The 14,360-nt window shown below is 50.7% G+C and overlaps 5 protein-coding genes across 5 annotated transcripts; 3 read left to right on the top strand and 2 right to left on the bottom strand.

The window, feature by feature from the left end:
- Positions 1-878: 878 nt before the first annotated feature.
- Positions 879-2,636, top strand: NCS57_00211100 (MFS domain-containing protein; the record flags this gene model as incomplete). Its single annotated transcript, XM_053052148.1, has 5 exons — positions 879-1,376; positions 1,432-1,566; positions 1,613-1,784; positions 1,835-2,036; positions 2,093-2,636. 5 exons carry the CDS (start codon positions 879-881, stop codon positions 2,634-2,636), a joined length of 1,551 nt encoding a protein of 516 aa, XP_052917394.1.
- An 887-nt stretch (positions 2,637-3,523) lies between these two features.
- NCS57_00211000 (Sulfatase domain-containing protein) lies at positions 3,524-5,245 on the top strand (the record flags this gene model as incomplete). The annotated part of the gene is made up of 2 exons (XM_053052147.1): positions 3,524-3,888; positions 3,943-5,245. The coding sequence occupies 2 exons, from the start codon at positions 3,524-3,526 to the stop codon at positions 5,243-5,245; spliced, it is 1,668 nt and encodes a 555-aa protein (XP_052917393.1).
- Positions 5,246-5,553: 308 nt separating this feature from the next.
- On the bottom strand, positions 5,554-7,735 carry NCS57_00210900 (Zn(2)-C6 fungal-type domain-containing protein; the record flags this gene model as incomplete). The annotated part of the gene is made up of 4 exons (XM_053052146.1): positions 5,554-6,040; positions 6,094-6,408; positions 6,459-6,844; positions 6,896-7,735. 4 exons carry the CDS (start codon positions 7,733-7,735, stop codon positions 5,554-5,556), a joined length of 2,028 nt encoding a protein of 675 aa, XP_052917392.1.
- Positions 7,736-8,844: 1,109 nt separating this feature from the next.
- On the top strand, positions 8,845-10,611 carry NCS57_00210800 (uncharacterized protein; the record flags this gene model as incomplete). Its single annotated transcript, XM_053052145.1, has 2 exons — positions 8,845-9,025; positions 9,500-10,611. 2 exons carry the CDS (start codon positions 8,845-8,847, stop codon positions 10,609-10,611), a joined length of 1,293 nt encoding a protein of 430 aa, XP_052917391.1.
- An 837-nt stretch (positions 10,612-11,448) lies between these two features.
- Positions 11,449-13,344, bottom strand: NCS57_00210700 (uncharacterized protein; the record flags this gene model as incomplete). The annotated part of the gene is made up of 4 exons (XM_053052144.1): positions 11,449-11,948; positions 11,999-12,579; positions 12,631-13,126; positions 13,176-13,344. 4 exons carry the CDS (start codon positions 13,342-13,344, stop codon positions 11,449-11,451), a joined length of 1,746 nt encoding a protein of 581 aa, XP_052917390.1.
- Positions 13,345-14,360: the final 1,016 nt, after the last annotated feature.

The following is a 14,360-nucleotide window of genomic DNA, read 5'->3' as shown; positions in this document are numbered from 1 at the left end:
GGGCTTATGCAAGACTGCCTTTTACGAAGACTGTTGTGCAAACACTTGTGCAAGATATTATGTCCTTGGCTTCTAGTTATGCCTCGCACACAGTTTTGGTCCTTGCGAGAAGGGGATATTTGACGAACAACAAGAACCAATTTGATAACTCGCGCTCAATTCTACCATAGGAGTAAGAGTGTATGGAATGTTGGAGAATGATATGCGCAAGCGTTGGATGAGGCGTTTGACATGAGTGGCTGCTCTGTGCGGCTCAACGACCGACAGATAAACATTGGGGAGGGTGAATGTCAAACGGTGGTTGGCTGAATAGTATTATGCAAATTAAATGCCAATTGTATCCCGGGATATATACGTAATGCAACGATTGCTGCGATCTTTGGGCAGGTCATGCACCAACACAGCCATAGGAGCAACGGACGCGCCCCCGCCGTAGCCCGGGATCCACTCCGTACCTCCGTCCACACCCGCTCCGTCCGTCTCGGAAATCACGGAGCCGTCACTCCCCGTCTCCGAAACATCAACCTAAACCACTTTGATCAAAAATTTGCGGGGGACCCTTGAAGCACGCCATCGCTTCTGCTAGGACGACGCAGTTTCTCTCCCATGACATGCCTCCAGCTGGCTACCTACACCATGAACGTGCCCAGAACCTGTATAGCGGTGGCTTCCAACAAACAAGGATTCTACTAAACACCAGGCTCGTTTGTGTCTAGACCCTCCCTTGCGTGATTGGGTCCAGTTCTGACGACGGCGAGGCCTGCGTTTTTGGGCACGACATACGCTCCATCTATAAGAGTATCTTGGGACCAACGATGTAATGGACTCCAAGTCGGACAGGTCTTCTTGTCATTCTTGACGATCAGATTATTTTCATAATGTCTCCGACCAAACGCAGTCGTGGGCTCTTTGCCTGCTTCAATGGTCGCCTTCTTTACTCATGCGGCATCATTGCGCTGTCGCAGCTCAACTTTGGCATGGACCAAAGTGCGTTTAGCAACACGCAAGCAATGCCCGCCTTTAAACGACAATTCGGTACCTATGACGAAGCTACAAAGACGTATGTTCTTGAGACGGTCTTCCTCTCTCTGTTGAACAGCGTCAACTTTGTTGGTTTTGTCTTTGGTCTTGTTTTCGGTAATCTTACCAGCCGACGCTTTGGCCGTCGGATCGCCATGTTTGTCATGTGTTTTTGGGCTCTGCTGTCGGCTGTGATTCTCATCACGTCGAGGACTCAAACTCAGGCAATCACTGGACGAACGATTGCTTATGTCTATATCGGCATGGAACTTGCTCTGGTTCCTGTACTTCAGTCTGAGCTTGTTCCAGCTGAGGCTCGTGGATTTGTTGTTGGTACTTATCAATCCGGCTTATACGTTTGTCTCCACCCCCAGAGGTTAGAAAGTGGGCATCTGCTAACAGGTGGTTTAGTTCGGTACCCTTCTCATGGCCATCATCTGCCGTGGCACCAGCGAGATTAAGGGACATGGGTCCTGGCAAATCCCCTACGGCCTCTTTTTCGTGATTCCCTCGATTTTGGCTGTCGCTGTTTGGTGGATCCCCGAGGTAAGTCAATCGGTCGTTTTGATCGGTTTGGTGCTAACAGATGCAGTCGCCTCGATGGCTGTTGACCCGCGATCGACAGGAGGAGGCACTCAAGTCCCTCAAGCTCCTTCGCCAGGGCGCCTACACAGACGAAGAGATCAACTCCGAGTTTGAAGACATGCAAAGAGCCATTAATACTACCATTAAGAAGGGCAGCTTTATGGACCTGTTCCGTGGTAGTAAGTGCACCCACAATCTTGCACTTTTGGACCCAGCTGACGACTTGCAGCCAATCTCAAGCGCACTCTCATCACCGTTGGCGTCAACATCTTCCTCCAGCTTACGGGTCAGAACTTTAGTTCCAAGTATGGTACCATTTTCATCCAGAGCCTTGGAACGGTGAACCCTTTCGCCATGTCGTGCATCAACTCTTCTGTTGGCATCGTCACGGTGTTTTTCACCCAGATGCTGACCGACAAGACCGGCAGAGTGTAAGTTTGCCACCAATCCCTGAATGGCAGGGGTCTCAGACTAATCTTGTGAATAGTCCCCTTCTGGTCGCTGGTGCTTTGATCCAGACTGCCAGTCTCATGACCATGGGAGGCCTTGGCACTGTTGAGAACCCCTCGCATAGCGTCCGCACTGGCATCGTTGTGACTGTGACACTCTTCACATTCGGCTTCTCGCTTGGTTGGGCTCCCCTGTCGCACGTCGTCGCAGCCGAAATCCCCACCACAGGCCTCCGAGATCTGACCTACGCCCTCGGCTCCGTCTTCAACATTGTCATCCAGTGGGCCGTCGCCTTTAGCATCCCCTACCTGATTGACAAGTCGCACGCTGGTCTTGGGTCTAAGGTTGGCTTCATCTTTGGCACCACCGCGTTCATGGCGACGCTGTTTTCGTGGTTCTGCATTCCCGAGTGTGGAGGCAAGACTCTGGAGGAGATTGATGAGCTCTTTGTTAGGGGCGTGCCTATTAGCAAGTTCCGCACGGCAAAGCTCAGCTCCGACTTGGAGGGCTCTGAGAATGTCGAGGTTTTCAAGGCGAATGCTTCCGACATTAGCACCACAGAGAAGGCAAGGGACCAGTGAGCTTCTGATACAACATAGCGTATCTGAACTGGATGTGGTGGCAGGAGAGGGGCTTATCAGAAGCCTGGACTTGGAGCATGAGATGAGTCTTGGAACGTTACTATTCTTGTATCTCAGGGTAGCTCTGAGAATATACTTATTTCCGCAAACCTTGCTGTTTCCCGAGGCACTCGATAATTTCCACATGCCGTTTTGTGTCGAAGTATCTGGCTATGTTGCTGCATTTCATCTAGGTAGTCATTATTTACATTGCGCTGAGAGTGTATGGCGTTATGATTGTGCTCAACTCTCTCTTGGTCTCTCTGAGAACAGAAGTAACCACCTCGACGATCCGCCCCTCCGTGTCCATGTCCGTATAAGATGCGGGGAGAAAGAAGGCTAACTACCAGATCTTTGATCCCCCGCATCAAATCTGTCTGTCAATCTTCTATTTTGCGGGGTGCATATCGGCAAGTAGCTTAGGAGGGCCGGCAAGACCACACGGCTTGCTTGAGGATGTCACGATGTGGCAACTTTGGGTGACATATGGGGTTCCATCCGTGTTGCTCTGCCGTGGAGGAACGCTCTTCAGTCCCGTGTGACTGGGAAAAGCTCGCTTGTCGCTTCGATAGTCTGTTGGTGCCCCTGTCAACCCCAGACGGAGATGACGGGGAGAGACGGACGTAAGTGGGGTCCGGTGGTTGGAAGTGCTTCTCCGTCTTGCCCCGTCATGTCCGTGAGACGGGCATACACGCTAAGCAAGGAACAGGGTCCTCCCAAGATGTCAATAAGCTTGGCTATGGGGCTGAGCTCTAGCTGCAACCGAGCTCAAGCAATACAAATCCCTCCAGCAATGCTCTTCCTGTTCATCTTTACTCCGGCATTATTGTACTCCCCCAGTCTTCACCATGGGATCACTTCCAACCTCGAAACGACCTAATTTCCTCGTCATTGTCGCCGATGACTTGGGCTACAGCGACATTGGATGCTTTGGCTCCGAGATTGCTACTCCAGCTCTCGATCGCCTCTCACAGACTGGTGTGCGGTTGACCAACTTCCACACAGCTTCAGCATGTTCACCGACAAGGAGTATGCTGTTCTCTGGAACAGATAACCATATTGCTGGTCTAGGACAGATGACTGAGCACATGGCCAGGAACCTGGATGCCTACAAAGGCAAAGAAGGATATGAGGGATATCTCAATTTTAAGGTGGCAGCTCTCAGCGAGATCCTTCAAGATGCTGGTTACCACACCATCATGTCTGGAAAATGGTAAACTTAAACTGCCGCTCTCTACCGCGCTTTTGCTGACGTTCATCCTTGCAGGCATCTCGGCACAAGCAAGGAGACAGCGCCTTGCTCTAGAGGCTTCGACAAGAGCTACGTCTTCCTCTCTGGATGCTGCAACCACTTCAACTACGAGCCCCAATTAGACGACCCATCGCACGGGTTCTTTACGCCCATGAACGCCGGCAAGTTCTGGATGCAAGACGACCAGTTCCTCGATCGAAAGAACCCCGAACACATCCCCAGCGACTTCTACTCAACAACATCCTTTTCCGACAAGTTGATCGACTACTTGAAGGAGCGAGACGATACTGAACAACCGTTCTTTGCATATTTGCCCTTTACTGCACCTCATTGGCCCCTTCAGGCACCACGCGAGGTCATCGACAAATACAAGGGGCGTTATGACGATGGCCCTGCAGCGCTCCGCATGCGAAGACTGGCAAAGCTGGTCGAGCTTGGTCTTATTCCTGAAGGCATCGAGCCTGCTCCCATGACACTCGAGGCATGGGATAAGATGACCCCATCTGAACAAGCCGAGTCGGCGAGAAAGATGGAAGTCTACGCCGCCATGGTTGATCTCATCGACTCCAACATCGGCCGCGTCGTCGACTATCTCGAGTCCGTCAACGAACTCGACAACACATTTATCCTCTTCATGTCGGACAACGGAGCCGAAGGCGCTATGCTGGAAGCTATTCCCATGATGGGCAGCGTGGGTACAGTTCCCAAGATTATTAACAAGTACTACAACAATTCTCTCGAGAACATGGGCATGGGGGATTCATATATCTGGTATGGACCTGAGTGGGCGTGTGCCTCTATGGCTCCCTCCAGAGGCTTCAAGACGTGGATCACAGAAGGTGGCATTCGATGTCCTTGTCTGATTCGATACCCGCCTTTGGCAAAGACGGGTTCCCACACCGATGCTTTCTGTACCGTCATGGATATTCTGCCCACGGTTCTTGAGCTGGCTGGTGTCCCTTCTCCAGGGAAACAGTTCAGAGGTAGAGAAGTTGTTCCTGTAAGGGGCTCATCATGGGTTTCCCACCTGGAGAACCAAGCACCCTCGTTCCACGATGAAGAGAAGGAGATTACAGGTTGGGAGCTCTTTGGACTGCGGGCCATCCGGGAAGGCTATTGGAAGGCGCTGTATATGAACGCGCCTCGAGGAAAGGATAGGTGGGAGCTCTACGATATGAAGAATGACCCCGGTGAGCTGAATGATCTGGCCGAAGCCCAACCTGAGATTTTGGAACGGTTGATCAAGCATTGGGAGATTTATTATGCTGAGACGGGCATGTTTGACCCTGGGCATGATTTCCCTGTGACCCGAATTTGAGTACAATATATATTTAAGAGCGAATTGTTGGAAGCCTTGATGATTTTGGAGTACTGTATACTGTTCTATTCTGTGCAGATGCTCTTTTATCCTTTACTGAGCCTTGCACTCTGTGGTTACAAGAGGGGGTGAAGACGAACGATGCTCGGCATTGAATAGCATCCACCACCGTGTTAGCATTGGGATATGATGCTATGATGTGTTGATAATATGTTCTTTGTTAGAGTTGAAGCCCGGCCCTCGATGGGATAACTGAGCCAGAAGACCGAATAGCATCCAACCAATACTGATAGAATTGAAAGTCCCTATTACTCCAAAACCATCATATCGAGCTCGCCTCTTTGACTGCACGTTTCCCGGTACATGGAAACTAAAATGTTCGCCATCCGCTGTAGATCAGACGCCTCCCCCGCCCACCGCTCAAGCGACTGAATCGCAATCCCAATAAGGGTATGCCACTCTTCAGGGGGAGATACTCTATGTGAGTTCGCGGCAGCAGCAATAATAATGCAAGCAGCCATAAAGATCTTGCGGGATATGAGCCATGTCCCGCCGTGTCGTCGATGAAAAGCCATGCGATGGACCATGGTAGCACAGATTTGAATCTCCTTTGCGGCGAGGGCTTCGGCTTCGGGGTGGATGGGTTCTTCTGGGTTGTGGTGGAGGACGTAGTAGAGGATTGGGCGGAGGGTGTATTCTCGCCAGAGCGATGCACGGCCTTGGAGGGCTGCCGCAAATTCTTCATCTGCGAGTACGTCGTCATCGAACTGAACGACAGAAGGCAGGTGATATTTCCTGGGGTTAAATGTTATTGTCTGTGATACTGTGATAGGAACACACGGACTCACCACAGAGCTATCTGCTGTTCGCACTCGTGGTATTGGCGAACTAAGTGACCAGGACTCTTCATCCAATAACCCTCGCCGTGTCTATACAAGAGATTGAGTGTCTCATCAACAGTACGTCGGATAGATATCTCTGATAAGTAGTAACACCATCCTCTCTCATCGACTTGGCGTTGCTCTTCATCTGGACCCACTGACGACCCGTCTGTGGTTGGGCTAAAATCAGACAAGAGGCCTTCTGGAGGCGTTGGGAAAGGCTGTGGGTATGAGAAGTTCTCTAGCGAACTTGGTCGCAGTCCCAACTCGAAAACCAGTTCGCTTGATACCAGTTAGCTACATCACGGGGGAGAGGGTATGTGGCGACTTGCCTCTCAGCCCGAAAGCATGACCAAAAGAGCCTTTGCTCGAGGTGATAGTCCTCGGGGCTTGTGTCCCGAAAAGCAGCCCAAGGTCGTTCACCACGCTGCAAAAGACGAGTTTCCAACCTCGAGCAAGCCTGCTGGATATAACACCAGGCTCTCAGTGGTCGAAGAGCAAACTTCTCAAAGATTGTGGCAAAGAAGTAGCACTGGATGTCCTGTATGGTATTCCCGAGAAGTCCCATTCTCTTCTGGGCAGCCGCATAGTAAGGTTCCGCTTTGGCCCTTTCTCGAGAGTCGGCAAAACTGCCAAGTTGTTCTGGGGTTGGAGGGATAGGATATTCGTTTGGTCTTCTCCACATGTCTGTATATGAAGCCAATGCACACGCGAGCAGCTTCAGTTCCCTCATCAGTGTTTGTGAACTTGGAAGAGCCAGGCGACTTACCACAAGGCATGAGGAGGAATCCCACTTCAACCCATCCTCCTCCGCGGAGCGAGCATGTCGCATAAGCTCATGTCCATCGAGAACTGGATTCCTCGGATGTACCTGAGCAAGAAACTTGCGGCACAGGGGAACAAAGGCCGACTCGTTTATGCCTTGACCTCCACCTCTATTTTGCAGAGTGCTCTCAGTGTATCCCGAGCTGAGCGGGAAAGAGTCGATATCCTGGGCATCACTTGGAACAACGCTCCGAAGGGCTGGCCAACGTAGGAAAGATTCGCAACGAAGAGCCTCAAATGGGAATCCTGGAGGTTTGCTCTCGTTCGGTCGTGGCGTGTTGGCAGAGAACCTTGCCCATGGACTTGTTGCCGCCTGGGCCTGTGGTGAGGTTGCAGTCGCCAACGAAGGGTCAGTATCCGAGTGTCCATGATTGGACCCCCCATTCCTCTGAAGCATCTCCTTGATTTCCACCAGTTGCTCCATCAATTGGCGATTAGAAATCGCCACATCTTCCCCATCAGCGTCGATCTCATCCGTATCTCCATAAACACATTTTGCTCTCTGTCGCACGCAGTACCCGCATTTCGGACGAACATTATCACACTTTGTCTTGCGCATCCGACAAAACTGACAAGCCGTCACAGCACGTTTCCTCCTGGTAAAATCACTCGTCGTAAGCCTCCTCCGCTTCCCAGATCCCTGAGACGCATCATCGGCGACGTCCGGGCTCGTAGGCTGCTCATTGAGACTGGCGGAATTCTCAATGTTGGAGAAGACCGGGGCTCGGAGATTGAACGAGGGCGTCGCGCGGAAAGACGGACTGATTGCTGAAGAAGGCGGCATCTTTGTTTGTTTCTTGACGGAGGAAACGGGGAAGAACGGGAATCGGCGAGGGGAGGCCGGGAGATGATAACCGGGGCCCGGCTCCGAATGGTCAAGCGGCGATGGCGTTATATTGCGTGATCGAGCAGGTCCTTCAACCCGTGTGGAGCGCAATATACCCCTGCCGTTGCCGATTCACCATCAAAAACACGTCCGTTTCTTCCTTGTTTCAGTTCAATCCGTGGGAATGGATAAAGTTTGGTGGCAATGATCCAATTTGCGGGGGAGCTGGAGACTGCCGAGGATCAACGCGGGGAAAGCTGTCACAACAACCGGCCTTGGCACGACCAGACTTCAGACGCCTTCACTTGGATAGTACTAGCCTAGCACGTGTTCAAAAGTATGGTATATTAGGAACGACAACCGTCGTCACATCGCTGTGATTGACCTCAGTATCATGTAACGTACAACCTGCTACACTAAGATGAAGAGGAAACCAATCCCGGCACTGCAGACTTGAAGATTGTTGAAGATTGTGCCACAAGCTCAGCTTAGGTATAGCGGATTCTGCTTTCCACGGGGATCTGTCTCAGGGATAGAGCATCAACCACGACACCCGTGGGCAGACCAAGGTAATGAATGGCATCTCCATGAGACTTGATCTCATCCGTCACCATACATAACCAGCGAATCGTCATCGGGTAGGGCCATGTTTCCAATGGTCTTGACCGATTATTATTGTTTCAAACCTCCCTGTTACTAATAGATCATTGAACCAGATACCCAAAAGTTGGGAGACCCCCGAGCTCGCAATGCGGAAACAAATGGTTCCAATAGCTTCGTCACACTCCGTGAAGGAAAACCCCTCAGAGCCTCGCCTGGCTTGGCGCATCAAGCTTGGCCACTCATATCAACAACACAGCGCCACCTGTCAGGCCTCAGGCCATGATAACAGCACAGAGCCAATCCTGGGAACGTCTCCCCGCCACATTCCGGCTGTGGAGGCTGTACCAGGCCGTTCAGCTGATAGTTGCACTCTCGGTGGTTAAAATAGAAAGACAGAAGCCCCCCCAACTCGATTCGGACTTTTTTTCCTTTTTACCATCTTCAACTTGAAATAGCTGCTCACCATGGCTACCTATGACTTGCTCCCTTCCAAAGATCAAGGCCATGTGGCAACAGCGACGGATGTGTCCGACCGCGGCGAGAACCCCCAGAAAATTCCTCGTACACTGAAGGAGTGGGCGCCTTCATGGTTTTGGAGAGTTGGTGTTTTAATCCTGTTGATCGCCATCCCCGTTGGATATATTAGTAAGCAGCCATCTCATTTTGGTTTAACTAGAACTGACTTGGAAATAGTACTGGTCGCTATGGTTGCGTATCTCAATAATAAGGAATAAAGTTCTTTTGGAGACGACGTACTTGAAGTTTTGCAAGTTGCCTTAATGCTGTGGCCCATCTCCTTCGCCGCTGTCGCTGGGCCGTGCCTTAAGACTCTTGCTCTTCACCGCGCCGAACGGGGCTCCTCTATAGCATCTCTTGAATTTCTCTTGACTAGTTAGACTACTGTGGCTGCTTTTAAGAATATCTTTACGGTACGGCATATTACTGCATGGTCCATTGGCATTGTATTAGTGTGGTGTCTTAGTCCTCTTGGAGGTTAAGCAGCCGTCAGGTCCTTGCACCTATAACCCATCTCGGCGGTCACAGAAGTTCCTGCCCTGTATTACTTGGGAAGCAACATATTGGATTTTAATTTCTTCTATAACGGCTCTGGAGACATAGGGGTGTTTGCTGGAGGCTCGGTGCGGAGTTCCCTCATCTCCGAGTTTCGAAGCGCCATCCTCGCATCGTTCTATATGCCTGATACACTCATCTCTCACGCCAACGGCTCAACTGATGGGTTTGACTCTGCCATTACCGCACTCGGGGGACCATCACAGGCTGCTCGATTGGGACAACGAGACCCATGGCGCAACGTGCGTATTCCATTCCTGGAGTTACTCCCAGGGTACGACCCTAATGATCCCTCGTCTTGGGTGTCAGTCCCATCTGACATGGTGGTCCCTTATGCTTCACTTATTGGCATCCCTATTCGTGGTGGCTCGTTCAATCGAGCCGGCAACTCAACATTGATAATCCATGCTCACTACCAAACCCTATCTTGCAAGCGCACATTCAACGCAATAGATTGGTTCAGGGTTGGCTCTACAAAGCTCTTGTATAATGACCCGTCATGGTTAGGGCTCCCGTTAAAGAGGTACGAGGGCAAAGGCAAGGGAAACCCTAACATAGTGCTGGATTTTGTGAACAATACAGCGCTCCGGGGACATTCTGTCGGCCTTCGATATCCGGATGTTGACTTTGAACCAGAGTCTAAACTTGAGCTGGCCGTTGGGGGACGCTGCGAAGGCGACGTCTCCGGGGTCCCCGATTGGATACTTCAAATATGCGACATTAGTACATCTTATGTGGACATCCAAGTCGCATGCACGAGGCTCAGCCCTTCAGATGACCTGACTTGCCAGGCTGCGCGAGTTCGCAATAGCCCAGGGTTTCCCATCGCAGGGAATCTGACCGCCCTTTCGAGCCTTCGTACAATCGGTGGCATCGTTTGGGAGTTACCTTTTGTAACAGCAAGCGATCATCTGGGGGAAGCTAGTGGATTGGAAAAGTACCTCTGTGACCCTACTTATGTCTTCAAGCGGACCCCAGAAGCCTTCTATTACACTCCGGGTTGTTTTTCGAACGTGTCTCTGGATGTGTTTGGATCGAGGATGGCTACTGTACTGAACACGGCTATCATGGCCATGTACAACTTCAGTGTCTTGACCGGAGGGGATGGCATCAGCTTGAAAGGCCGCAACGGCATTTGGCATGACAGCACAGCAACTTAGACAGAGTTTATCGAAAGCAGATACGTCATGCACAAGGCATGGTTCTCTGTCTCACTTGCGTCAACCTTGGTGCTGTTTTCTCTCTCAGTCCTCAACGTGGTCATCCGCTGCATCATCAAGGCACCTGACTTCTTGGAAGGTGTGGCTGGCCTCACCAGAGACTCCCAATACATCAGAGTTCCCCAAGAGGGTAGCGGGATGAGTGGCTCTGATAGGTTACAGATGATCAAGGGCACAGAGGTTAGAATTTGCGATGTTAATCCGGACTCGGATGTTGGGAGGATTGCTTTGACTACGAATGTCGATAGCCCAAAGTTGGACTGGAGACGAACCTATAGCTAGGTTCATGAAAATAACGCCGATTTAATGTGTCAGTCAATTAACTTGGGAGAATCATCAACAAAGTGCTAAATGGTTGCCCTCGTTGCGACCTTCACACACTCTTTCTAGTGATGATCAGGGCCTTGGGCCCTGATCATGAATGGTGTTTAAAATGAATTACGTTTTAAGGAGGGACATGCTGGCGCATAAAATTATGTTGGCTGGCGTCCCGTACTAAAATCCTATTCTGTGCATGCGTGATTAGAATTGAATCACCCCCCTCACGGCGCGTTCATTTTAAACCCCGATTTCCAGTATAATCATCGTTAAATTGACCTCAAAGAGCAAGTCCGTAACGTGCGGGAGCTCGTAGCGAAATGGTTATATGTCAGGGTATACTTAGGATAATGATGCTTCTATCGCCTATTGGAAGTGGTGTTGGATTGAGGTTGGCGCGTCTGATAGGCGTCTAACCCGAAAACTCAAAGCCGGGTTTATTCTGAACCCCGTTCATGATCAGGGTTGAGGGTTTGTTCCTTCGCCTTTAACGCGGAATCTGCCGTTCACAAACTGCAGCTCAAGTTCCTTCAGCTTCTTTGGCACATGCTCATCTCCCCCGGGGCACAGCGCCACGAGTTCATTCAAGGTCTTGCTTGAACTCGTCGTTGTAGCGAACTGGAGGAAGCTATTCCCAGCGGCCGACCCATTCCGCCTCCAACACCAGAAACCATAAAAATTAATAAGAAGCCCCATGCCGAGGCATACCCCATAAGGTAGGAAGAACTGTAGCTTTTCGCTGAAGACGTACACTTCGGTTCCGACAAGCGCCTTGATGTCCCCATTGTGTGTCGATGTGCCGAGAGATAGCGTCGAGATGACGACATCTTGGAGGAAGCGCTCTATGTTCTCAGCCGAGATGTTGAATTGGGGATTGTACTTGTCGTGGAGACCGATGTATGGGCTGCCCAGGACCAGTGATGCGTTTCCTTGGAACGACAAGGCGAGAGCATCGATACCTGGCACAGGTGAGTATATTGAGAGTACTCAAGGCTACCACTTAACTTACTTAGCTGTACTTGGCCTTGGAGGGCATTCACTGCTGCTTGTCGAATTGCAAATGCTTGGGACTTTGTAAAATTGGTGTGCAGTTCATCGAGACGGATCGGTTCCGGCCACAGCTCACTGCGAGTCACGTTATAAAAGTAATAGTAAAACTGCGCTTGAATCCAAGCCTCGTCGGTCCACACATCCCTGTGGTTATCGACCGTGGCTTTGATGGACCGTGAGGCGTCGAGCGAGTGTTCGATTTGGAGCGTGTAGGTTGACAATTTCATGCGACACACAAGGCTCCTGCGAGACTTGAGGTCACAGCCACCAGGTCTTGGCTTCGGGTCCCAAGTTACCTGGAAGGCGTTGTTCCATAGAGTATACGATTCGCCATTCGCGCGAGACTTAACCAGGTCCTTGGCTTCGTATATGGGGAAACATTTTGCAGGTTTCTGTTCGGGTTCCTCGCAGTGGAAACTGGGTCCTTCAAGAGAAATGTTATAGGCGCACGAACTGCCACAGGGTGAGTCAAATTTGACGGGCTCTCCTGAGGCCAAAACTTGACCAGCCATTGCCTTCAGTCTCGGTCTTGCCCATGTTCTATCGATAATCAGCATTCTGTCGATATTTGTGTTTCGAGGTAGACGTTACGGGCCATAATTCAAGTCGCCATTCATCTCAAAGAGCGAGTGCTCGACGAACTGCCGAACGGTGCCATTTCCATAGTCACTGATGTTCATCGTCTTGACATCATGGTACGTCGTTTCGTTCTTGTTCAGAAACTTGGTTTCGACGCAACCAGGGGGGAAGATCAACCAGAAGGGAATCGTTGCGCAAAGCAGGGTAGTTATCCACACACTCTTGAGATGGCAAAGCCGACGCAGGATTTTGCAATGGACCAGGTCCCAGGGGCTCCCAGGGAGGTGAACCATCTTGTCGATTACCTGAGCTTGGAACGGCTTCTTGCGCAGAAGATTCCAGAGAATTTGGTTGTAGGCAACTCCGAGGCCTCCGAGGAGACAAATGTCCACAAAGACGGCAAAAACATTTGCTATCGCAGCCTGGAGGCTCTGGCCTACGGTGTCCCCGGCAAGCTTGCCGTCAAGATAATGGAAGAAGCCGAAATGACCTAGAAAAAAGACAACAGCTGTGGATGTAAGCGTCTGTCTGTCTTGGGGCAAACCGAGGTTGCATACCGAGAACATAAAAGCCTAATATTAAATAACAGACTTTGTATGACTTCTTAGGCCTCTGGGGTCTTGAAGTTGGGTGTTGCCCCGAAGGTGTCTGTGGGCGCTCTTGTAGCTCGATGTCAACATCGCTAGCACCTGGGGTGCTACGAAGCAGGCGATCCGTGTCTCCCATCATGAATGGCCAGTTCTGTTTTGAAGGAAGAATACCGTCGACGCAATCAGGCTGCGGGAAGAGGTGCTTTTTAATGGCCACGACTGGTGTACACGCCAAGGCCAGCTGAAATGCAACACTCTCAGGTTAGCGCCGTATTTGCCGGGTTTCATGATGTGTTATTGGTAGCCTGATTTTGTTGTCTCGCGGCATATGCACAAACAAACGCTACCAGTGGAGTTGCCAATGACCATTGGGTAGCCCATGAAAAACCCCTGTCTTCACAGTCGCGGCTGGCAACTTCGCCCAGGGCGCTTGTTGTTGAGCTGGGGGTTTCTCCACAGATAAAAGATTCAAACAAGGAGTGGAATACCATAAAACATCAGTAATAGCACGGTTTAATAGGGATAACCAAGGATGAGGGGGGAATTCGAGAAACAATTCGCCCTTTTACAATGCCCTGGATATCGGCATAGGTTAAGAGAAATCATGTGGATGGCAGGGGTACAGCTCTTTTCTTTTCCTAAGTACCCAACCTAGCATTAAAATCAGTTCTTCAACTCGATACACTTCGGCCCGAGATCTAAGACGTTTCGTACCAACGCAAGACATGTCAAAGTCTAACTGGCCCCTCAAGAGGGCTTTCCGCTCAGTACTACCGACTCCAGCGAGAGTATCCAATGACCTTGGTCAACATGAGTAGTCCACCGCGGAACTGCTGGCCCAGTCGCTGGACGAGCTGACACCATCCGAGCATAACGAAGATATACGAATTGGAGACGTAACAAAGAGCAGGTCGACAACCAAGACTTGAACTTTTCAAAAGACCCTTCGGTTCGCCTTTGGAACAAGGCGTACAGCTCGATCAGGAGGGCAACTTCGATCTCGTCAAGTCTTTCGAAGAAGTCTTATCGCAGCAGATAAATAAAGTTTAGGTTCATCCCATGGACCTTGTTGAATGACTGACAATCTCTATCTCATACGACGTAAGCAGGGCTTGTGCACCAACTTAAGCATCTAGAATAGAAATGCGTCGC

Source organism: Fusarium keratoplasticum, chromosome 2 (genome assembly GCF_025433545.1).
Source record: "Fusarium keratoplasticum isolate Fu6.1 chromosome 2, whole genome shotgun sequence".
NCBI lineage: Eukaryota > Fungi > Ascomycota > Sordariomycetes > Hypocreales > Nectriaceae > Fusarium > Fusarium keratoplasticum.
The sequence above is the reverse complement of the archived record's forward strand: the minus strand, read 5'-3'. Positions and strand labels throughout refer to the sequence as shown.